We start from the raw sequence: 9,713 nt of genomic DNA on the forward strand, positions 1-9,713 counted from the left end.
CACAATGTATGTCTGTTTAACCCCATTCACATACTGTATGTCTGTTTAACCCCGTTCACACAATGTAAGTCTGTTTAACCCCGTTCACACAATGTAAGTCTGTTTAACCCCGTTCACACAATGTAAGTCTGTTTAACCCCACTCACGCACTGTATGTCTGTTTAACCCCGTTCACGCACTGTATGTCTGTTTAACCCCGTTCACACAATGTATGTCTGTTTAACCCCGTTCACACAATGTAAGTCTGTTTAACCCCGTTCACACAATGTAAGTCTGTTTAACCCCGTTCACACAATGTAAGTCTGTTTAACCCCATTCACATACTGTATGTCTGTTTAACCCCGTTCACGTACTGTATGTCTGTTTAACCCCACTCACATACTGTAAGTCTGTTTAACCCCATTCACATACTGTAAGTCTGTTTAACCCCATTCACATACTGTATGTCTGTTTAACCCCATTCACATACTGTAAGTCTGTTTAACCCCATTCACATACTGTATGTCTGTTTAACCCCATTCACATACTGTAAGTCTGTTTAACCCCGTTCACATACTGCATGTCTGTTTAACCCCATTCACATACTGTATGTCTGTTTAACCCCGTTCACGCACTGTATGTCTGTTTAACCCCGTTCACGTACTGTATGTCTGTTTAACCCCGTTCACGTACTGTATGTCTGTTTAACCCCGTTCACGTACTGTATGTCTGTTTAACCCCGTTCACGCAATGTATGTCTGCTCTGTACATACTGAGATGAATAAATACAAACTATCAGATCCTTCCTCAGAAAAAGAGAAAAGAAAAAGAGACAAAATACAACATGACTTCAGATTAACACAGTTCATAAATACATATTTGTGTAAGTGCACATGTAGAAAGTGTAATGAACACATGGCTGGGAAGTCCAAAGGCCGGTAAATATAGGAAAACCCAGTCACATATGGGGTAGTCAGTAAAAACATTTTCACAGCTATCGTCAGTGGACTACATCCAAACTATATTCTGTTTTACTCTCCGTAGCTGCAGTTATTAGTAATAATTGACCTATAAAACACACGACGGAAAGAGATATGGTTGTTCGTTTGTAAATTGCTAAAATGATCTCTCGCTTGTGGTGCACACAGTGTTGACTCCCTTTTCTACGCTGTAGCTACCTATAGTGGGGGTTATGTGGTCAAATGTGAGCCTTTTCTGTGGAAAACTCATCAGATGAGTCTGACCAACATTGATAAATATCTCAACATTATAACTTGTAAAACTCGTTTTCACAGAGTGCTCGTAGGATCTTTTATAACGATGAACTTTGCAATGCTGTTATAATCCACCCTGTCGCCCCATCTAGCAAGTCAAAACCGTTTCCCTCCTTTTTTCCTCCCACACTTGTTTCACTTCTGGTGAAATGCTTCTTGTCAGTTGAAATGGGTGAAGGGGTGTCAGAAAGGGGGTTTCCCATCTCCTGCTCAATCTCTAAAGACCCACCAAGTAGCAACAGCCAACAGCTGTGTGCTGTTATGAAAATAAGCTCAACCAAAATTTTCTTTCTGCCTCACAGAACTTTGTCAATAACAGTTGACAATGTCAGTGACTGCTTTAAGTGACTCCTCAGAGTTAACTGAAGTGAAGAAACATGGTCATTTATTCACAAAAGGCTCCAAAAAATTACTTAAATAGCTACAATTAGAATTATGGTTGCTGATTTCAGTTAGGAAGGACTGTTTACTTGAAATGGCATACAAAGGGTTTGTAGACATATCGCATGACTCCCCACAATCTGCATTGTTAAACAAACCCTTCTGTGTGTCACACAGTGTCCTCAGTTTGTGGACCATGTCAACCAAATGTCACTTCCAAATCACCCAGAGAAGGAAGCATAGTGTTCACACTGCAGTTCAGTCCTCCCTCCACTAGGGGCATCTCTGATAAAGCCGTCAGGAGTGGAAAGGATTCACCGATGCATGTAGGCAGGTGGGAAAAGGTTACTGAGTCCTCCAAGTTTACCACCGTTTCTATGTGGAGATTGTTCTTTTTATAGCTGGAGCATGTCGACTTCATCTCACATATGTCACCTGTGAGACTGCCCAAGTTTAGTTGCTCCTCTGTCAAACTAAACAGGGCTACAGACTGTCCGTCGAAACTCACCTCATAGTGTCTTCTTGTCTGGCACCAAACACATTGGCTTGCCCCCAAACAAACACATGCCATGTGACCTGACCTGTATCCCACAACAGGATCAGCCATAACTGTTTCGCATGAGATTTGTTGAAGACTCTGCTCTGTCTCAGTAAAATGGGCGTCCACCGAAGAGGGACTCTGGCTCCGGTAGCCATCCCCTGTGACCATTACCATCTCAGGCAAGATTCCACAGTCGTCCCCCTGTAGACTCCCAGCACACCCTAACTGGCAGCCCAGCCCCACCCCACTGTCCTCTTTCAGGCTGATGTCTATGTTTATCCTCCTATCCAGTAGGGGGGGCTCTCCAGTTCCACTCCTGCTGCTGACGGCACTCTCTGGTGCTCCCAGGCTTCCACAGCCACTGTCTTCTTGCTTTTCCGGACTTCTTCCGTTTCCATTCCCGGAAATGTGTGATTTAGTGCAAGCCCCACTGTCCAGACTCGTCCATCTGTCCTCTCCTTCTTCCTGCTCTCCCTTGCCTGCTAGAGAAGTCCTTTCATCGGCCAACCAGACCATGGCATCAGTTCTGGCGGTGCTCATGAACCAGCCTTTGTCTGTGACGATCTCCACTGGGACATCTCCCACACAGAGAGGCTGCCAGCCACTGCCTGTGGATTTCTGAGGTAAAAGAGGACAAAAAAAAAAAAAACATTAATCCATAAACAAACAACTCCTAGAATGAGGAAGTGATCAATAACAGGAAATAGAATAGGCCTTTAGTTTTGATTAAGATAATCAGAGTTAAACAGAGACTTCTGAAAAGCATGGTGTTTCCCTATCTGTGAAGTTACAGGAAATTAATGTATATGTATGTTGTCGAACAGAGCACCACTGAATTCCTCTACTGAGCCATTTACTTTATTTTCGTACTCCTTATAGTACTCCTTATACTTATTGTATTATTTCTTACTGTTGTTGCATTGTCGAGAAGGAACCTGCAAGTAAGAATTTCATTGGACGATGTATACCATGCGTATCCCATAAATATGGACTAATAAAACTTGAAACTTCTATCTATTGTGGTGCTTCTTTTTTTGCACTTTTAGAATAAAGCGTTTTTGTCCTTTCTCAGAAGTGTCCTTTCCCTGAAGTGATTGACATAGTCAGTTCTGCATTAGTGAGACTGTTCAAAGAAACATACCAGTGCAACAGGCACTTTCTCAGGACGCCTCAGGAAGAAGCAAAGGGCAAGCATGACCAGGACCCCCATCACGCTTAGGATGGAGAAGGACACCACAGCAAGGATATACCACTCTGATGAGAAAATAACTTGTGTTTAGCCGAATGAGTTTAGTTAATAAGACTAGACATTAGGCTGGTATATGACATATCAGAATATGGCCGTATAGAGCTGTGTAGTCTGAGTTGTATTACCTTGCTCTGGCAGCAGGAGGCACTGTTCAGGGGAGACCTCACTGGTGAATTCTCCTCCGTTGCCTGCAACTTTGAGGCTGACACAGTACTCCTGTCCCCAATGAAGAGACGTAAACCGAACTTCCGAATTATCCTCGTCGTCGTCATCCTTCAATTGAATGGCAACGGTCTGCAAGCCAAATAAATGAAAATGTCAGTCAATACAGTAACCTGAATATGACCTTGGATGAACCACATCATTATTTATTTTATTATATTAGAAGTACTGTTTTTAAACCACGTATGATCAGTACCTTGTTGTCCTGCCCTTCTTCCCGTAGGTAGATGGTATAAGTCAGGCCAAATGGGAAGATCTTTTTTAGTAATGGCTTCCTGTGAACACTGACTGTTACTGAACTGGAGGTGGCCAACAGCGTACTGGAGGGATGCTGCAGTTTACCTGGGAGAACAGGGGTAGAAAGGTAAGCAGTGGACAAGCGTTTGGCATTGTGTCACGATAAACTAGAAAGAAATGAGCAAAACCTATTCAACTCGGCCACTAAAACTTAGCTGTACTTGACCTACTTTTTCTGGGGTTAAACTTCTTCCATGACCATGCAGCGATGCTGTTCTCAGTGACCAGTCGAACCCGGACCTTGTAGACCATGAAGAAGTCACCGATAAGGTAGGACAGGTCACAATATGTCAGCTGGGTCCTGTCACAGCTGGTCACATTGGCCCAATTATTATTGACATACCTGAGGAAAGACACATGAAAGTAGCTAGATTAATTATAATACTTTCTTCAAAGACAAGGAGAGGGTGGTATGGAAGAATGATTGAAGAGGGTAAAGGGGATAGAGTGGACAGGGAGTACTCTGAAATGGATGCGGTAGCTAAGTGCGGTAGCTAAGTGACAGGTCGGAGAACGAAGGGATGAGTAAATTAGGCGGAAGTAAGGAGTGTGGGGTATACCTGGACATCTGCACCTGGTACTGAGCCAGTAGTGGGGCCCCTTCAGGGGAGTCCCAGAGCAACGTCACCTCCCCGTCCCATATGTCCACCGTCAGATTGACTGGCTTCAGTAGGTCTTTACCTGTCACAATTATAACATTCCAATGTTAAAGAATTTCTCAGCATTTTTATGAGATTTTCAAAGTGCAAATAATTTATAGGAAGCCTGGGAGTCCAGAAGAGCAATACGTAAGAAGTTTTTCCTAGCCACTGTGCTTCTACATCTGCATTGCTTGCTGTTTGGGGTTTTAGGCTGGGTTTCTGTACAGCACTTTGTGACATCGGCTGATGTAAAAAGGGCTTTATAAATACATTTGATTGATTGATTGAAGTAGTTGGTGGATTTCCTAAAGGGGACTACGTTTCATCAGGGGGTTTCAAAACCAGTTTCGCTATGAAATGTCACAATGTTTACAGTTGACTCATGACAATATTTGCTCAAATTCCAATTATTCACTGTGAATTGTCTGTGGCTATTATTGATACATCCTCAAATTATAACTATATCATAGGATGTCAATTGAACAACATTTTCTCTGTTGACTCAAGTTAACTAGATTAAATGTTTAACATAGACTAATAATTTAAATATCAATAACAATCAGCACTTAGTTTCTTTTTTATGTATACGGGCATTACATTTTAAGATCGATGTGTGTTTTGAAACATGTTCCATTTTGATAGGAAGGGCACATACACACTGAGAAATGTACAATATGCTACCTCAAGCACTTTTGAAAGCTAGGCCATTATGAACATTTCTAAGTGCACTTTGTACTAAGTAACAATAAAAAACGGTCAATGACTAAAATAAATAAAGTAGACACATTATATATATATATATATGCATATATATATATATATATATTTTATATATATATATATATATATATGCTGTAAATATAATGTTCTTACATTTAGAGAGTCTATTGTGAGAACTAAACAGCAATAACCAGCCATGTTGAATAAATAACGAACGCTTTCATTACCTGACACATAGTCTGAGGTGATCAGGAGGGCAAGAATGGAAATCCAGAAGGTCCAATCCATGTCCAATATATAAATTCTCTGATCCTTAGATAATCAGCATCATACTGTAGATATTGTCCACACACTTCTGGCGTACGGGATAGCTCAGCTAGACTCCTATGTTGTGATAGAAGAGACTTTACTCAGTTACAGTCAATAGTTGACATGACTCTCACAGTTTCGTTTGATCTGTGTGAGAGTGTGAGGAGGCTGTGTGTTTATTTCCCCATATGACCTCACACCCCTCTCTCTCTCGCTCTGCTGACAACGGGCTTCCTGTTCTGACTGTAGCACAGCGCTTCCCTCTTCTCGGTCTTCTGCCCCCTATTTCACCCACATTTGTCTCTCCCTCCCTCCTTTCCGACAGCACATCTCTCTTTCCATCTTTCCTCGTAGACCAAAGGGGTTTTCCGCATTGGTTGGGAGGTGTCATCCATTTGTATATACAGTTGAAGTCGGAAGTTTACATGCACTTAGGTCGGAGTCATTAAAACTCGTTTTTCAACCACTCCACAAATTTCTTGTGCATCTATTTGTGCATGACACAAGTCATTTTTCCAACAGTTGTTTACAGACAGATTATTTCACTTATAATTCCCTGTATCACAATTCCAGTGGGTCAGAAGTTTACATACATTAAGTTGACTGTACCTTTTAACCTCTAACGCCTCACAAACCCGGATCCGGGAGCACCCCCATCAAAAAAGCTGACTAGCATAGCCTAGCATAAAGCCACAGGGATATCATATAATAAAATGTTCATGAAATCACAAGTCCAAGACACCAAATGAAAGATACACATCTTGTGAATCCAGCCATCATTTCTGATTTTTAAAATGTTTTACAGGGAAGACACAATATGTAAATCTATTAGCTAACCACGTTAGCAAAAGACACCACTTCTTTACTCCACCATTTTTTTACTCCATCAGTAGCTATCACAAATTCGACCAAATAAAGATATAAATAGCCACTAACCAAGAAACAACTTCATCAGATGACAGTCTGATAACATATTTATTGTATAGCATATGTTTTGATAGAAAAATGTGCATATTTCAGGTATAAATCATAGTTTACCATTGCAGCCACTATCACAACTCTCACCAAAGCGACTAGAATAACTACAGAGACCATCGTGTATTACCCAATTACTCATCATAAAACATTTCTTAAAAATACACAGCGTACAGCAGATGAAAGACACAGATCTTGTGAATCCAGCCAATATTTCAGATTTTCTAAGTGTTTTACAGCGAAAACACAATATAGCGTTATATTAGCTTACCACAATAGCAAACATCACAACAGCATTGATTCAAGCCAAACATAGCGATAACGTATAAACCACCAAAATATATTAATTTTTTCACTAACCTTCTCAGAATTCTTCAGATGACAGTCCTATAACATCATATTACACAATGCATATAGAGTTTGTTCGAAAATGTGCATATTTAGCGGCACAAATCGTGCTTATACAATGTGATTAGTGTCCAAAACCTCAAGCAATCTGTCCGGCGCCATCTTGGAGAGGCACCTATTCTAATCGAAAACTATTCATAAACTTGACAAAAAAATACAGGTTGGACAGCAATTGAAAGACAAATTAGTTCTTAATGCAATCGCTGGGTTACATTTTTAAAATTAACGTTACTTCAAGCATACAGCGTGCGCTAAAGCGAGACGCACCGAAATTCATGGCGGAATTATTATTTGACATTTGTCAACAGAACAACGAATTATCAGCATAAATAGTTCTTACTTTTTGATGAACTCTCATCAGAATCTTGGGAAAGGTGTCCTTTGTCCAAAAGAATCGTTGCTAGGTTGGAGAACGTCCTCTTCAACGTTGCAATTAGCAGTAAACATTAGCATTTGAGCCAGATACCCAACTTCCTACAACGCCACGAAAATAAATACCCGAAAATCGCAATATACTGACATAAACTGATATAATTCGGTTCAAAATAACAAGATTATGATGTCTTTAAAGCCTATATCGAATAAAAACACAGCCGGAAATGTCTAAGATCTATAACCGATGGTTCTAGTACAATGTGCCAAGGTCCTCAGTGCGTCAGAGCGAAGAGGGAAAAGACCAGACATGTCTTTGCCAAGTGATTTATAACCTTTGAGATCTACGTAGAGACTCCATTTCAAGTCTCCCTATTCGCTAACAACCAGGGGAAGGCGTATGCAGTGCATCTCAACCAATAGAAGACAGGCAGAGTTATATACAGGTCTCGGAGCAGCTTGGAAAATTTGGCATTCTCACATACACATAGGAAAATTGCTCTAAGTCCAGTTCTGTTTCACTCACAGATATAATTCAAACGGTTTTAGAAACTAGAGAGTGTTTCCTATCCAATAGTAATAATAATATGCAATGTTGTTCAGATGATGGATATACCTTTATAATGAATTATACGTCTTATTTATTTATTGTCCTATCATGGAGAACTACATTTTTTATTTATTTTTTTATAAATTATATCTAATTATTTATTATCCTATTTTAATGGTACGGTCCATGGCACTATACCCTAGACACCCACCTGAATGACCCAGATACTAAGGAGAAGTCCCTAACTGTTTTATGTGCCCGCTGTAAGCGGTCTGTATGCAGCTAAAATGAGGTCAGAGACCAAGAGCAGCACTGCCCCCTCAAGATTCTGAGCCTGCTTGGCAGGGTTGGTCCTGCAAAGCCAAAGCCCCATAAAGGGAGAGCATAATATACAAGGAAATTCTCAAAGCTGCTAATGAGAACCTTGACGACCTTGTACCTAGCCGGTGGGGATTCCGGTGGGGTGCCCCCACCCAGGCAGTGGCAGTGCTGGCAACACTAGCTGCAGTAACCCATGGGGAGGGGGTCACACTCGGACATTCAGAGAGGGGGTATATTATTGTGGCCCTGGCGGCACAAAATCATAGTCGGACTGCATGGAGATGCGTGGGGACATGGTCATGACGGGTGGCCGTATTGTGGGTGTTTCAGGAATAAGGTGTACATTTGACCTCCATTATCTAGGATATGACAATGGTAAATAAATCTCTCAATTTTTGCTAATTTTTTGTGCGGTCTTGCAGGCCTTCTCATGCAGCTGCAACTGCAAGTGCATTTGTAAATCATGACCCATCTTGAGTTGGGCTCTGGGATGGTGCAATTGTTGAGAAAGTGAGCCTATGGTTGTGTGGGGGTAAGGGCTGAGTGTGTGTGGGTGTATGTGTGTATCCCACAACTGTTGCGAAGGAAGAAGTAAAAGATGTTAGGGACAATAGAGGATGATCCACAGATATATATAATACAAATCGAGGTGAGGGCAATGGAAATGCATATGGTAATTGATCTTCTTCAATTCGGTAAATGGCACTGTATGCTCTTTTCAAAGAATGGATCCCAGTCAGTTCAGGGCTATGGGATACAGGGGGTCGAGGGTGGTCTACCGGGCATTGGGATGACAAGCCATCTCGAGATGAGGCCTTTTAGCGGGTGGAATAGTAGGGACCAATTGGAGGTTTACTTAGTAGAAATGCAAATATCATGGTACAACTATATAGACACTCAATCATTATGTTACTTTTTAATAGTACGTTTACAAAAATATATTCTGATTAAAAGAATGAAAGGTGTGTCTCATTATGGTAAGTGGTGAAATAAGTATAGCCAGTTACAATTGTAATGGCTTAGCAGATAATAAGAAAAGACGATCAGTATTTACCTGGCTAAAAGAGAAGGATTATAATATCTATTGTTTACAGGAAACCCATTCAACAGTTTTAGATGAAGTTTTGTGGAAAAAGAACTGGGGGGGCAAAATATATTTCTCCCATGGGCAAAGAAATTCAAAAGGGGTGATGGTTTTAATTAACAATAATTTTGATCCAAATGTGCAAATTGTCCAAACAGATCCTCAAGGTAGATGGATTATTTTAAATATGTTATTGGACAATAAACAAATATGGCTTGTTAACCTATACGGTCCGAATAATGATGATCCAAGCTTCTTTGAAAATATATATAAGAATTTATCAACTCTACAAGCAACACTAGACTCTATTATTATAGTGGGAGATTTTAATACGGTCTTAAATACCTCTATAGACCGGAAAGGAAATCACACTACAAACTATCACCCTCA

General features: G+C 40.7%; 1 protein-coding gene across 1 annotated transcript; it reads right to left on the bottom strand.

The window, feature by feature from the left end:
* Positions 1 to 642: 642 nt before the first annotated feature.
* il10ra (interleukin 10 receptor, alpha) lies at positions 643 to 5,748 on the bottom strand. The gene is made up of 7 exons (XM_038961568.1): positions 5,532 to 5,748; positions 4,504 to 4,624; positions 4,114 to 4,286; positions 3,843 to 3,988; positions 3,550 to 3,718; positions 3,317 to 3,429; positions 643 to 2,793 (listed from the first exon to the last, which is right to left on the bottom strand). The coding sequence occupies exons 1-7, from the start codon at positions 5,590 to 5,592 to the stop codon at positions 1,834 to 1,836; spliced, it is 1,743 nt and encodes a 580-aa protein (XP_038817496.1). The 5' UTR covers positions 5,593 to 5,748; the 3' UTR covers positions 643 to 1,833.
* Between the last annotated feature and the right edge of the window lie 3,965 nt (positions 5,749 to 9,713).

The sequence above is a fragment of the Salvelinus namaycush genome, chromosome 23, assembly GCF_016432855.1.
Source record: "Salvelinus namaycush isolate Seneca chromosome 23, SaNama_1.0, whole genome shotgun sequence".
NCBI classification, from domain to species: Eukaryota; Metazoa; Chordata; class Actinopteri; order Salmoniformes; family Salmonidae; genus Salvelinus; species Salvelinus namaycush.

Excerpts from the sequence above, each read along its gene's own strand:
- il10ra (XM_038961568.1), bottom strand. The coding sequence starts at position 5,592 with ATGGATTGGACCTTCTGGATTTCCATTCTTGCCCTCCTGATCACCTCA. Across the intron at positions 3,989-4,113 it reads GAAGTTTAACCCCAGAAAAA|GTAAACTGCAGCATCCCTCC; the intron begins GTAGGTCAAGTA and ends CTGTTCTCCCAG. Across the intron at positions 3,430-3,549 it reads CCTCCTGCTGCCAGAGCAAG|AGTGGTATATCCTTGCTGTG; the intron begins GTAATACAACTC and ends TTTTCTCATCAG.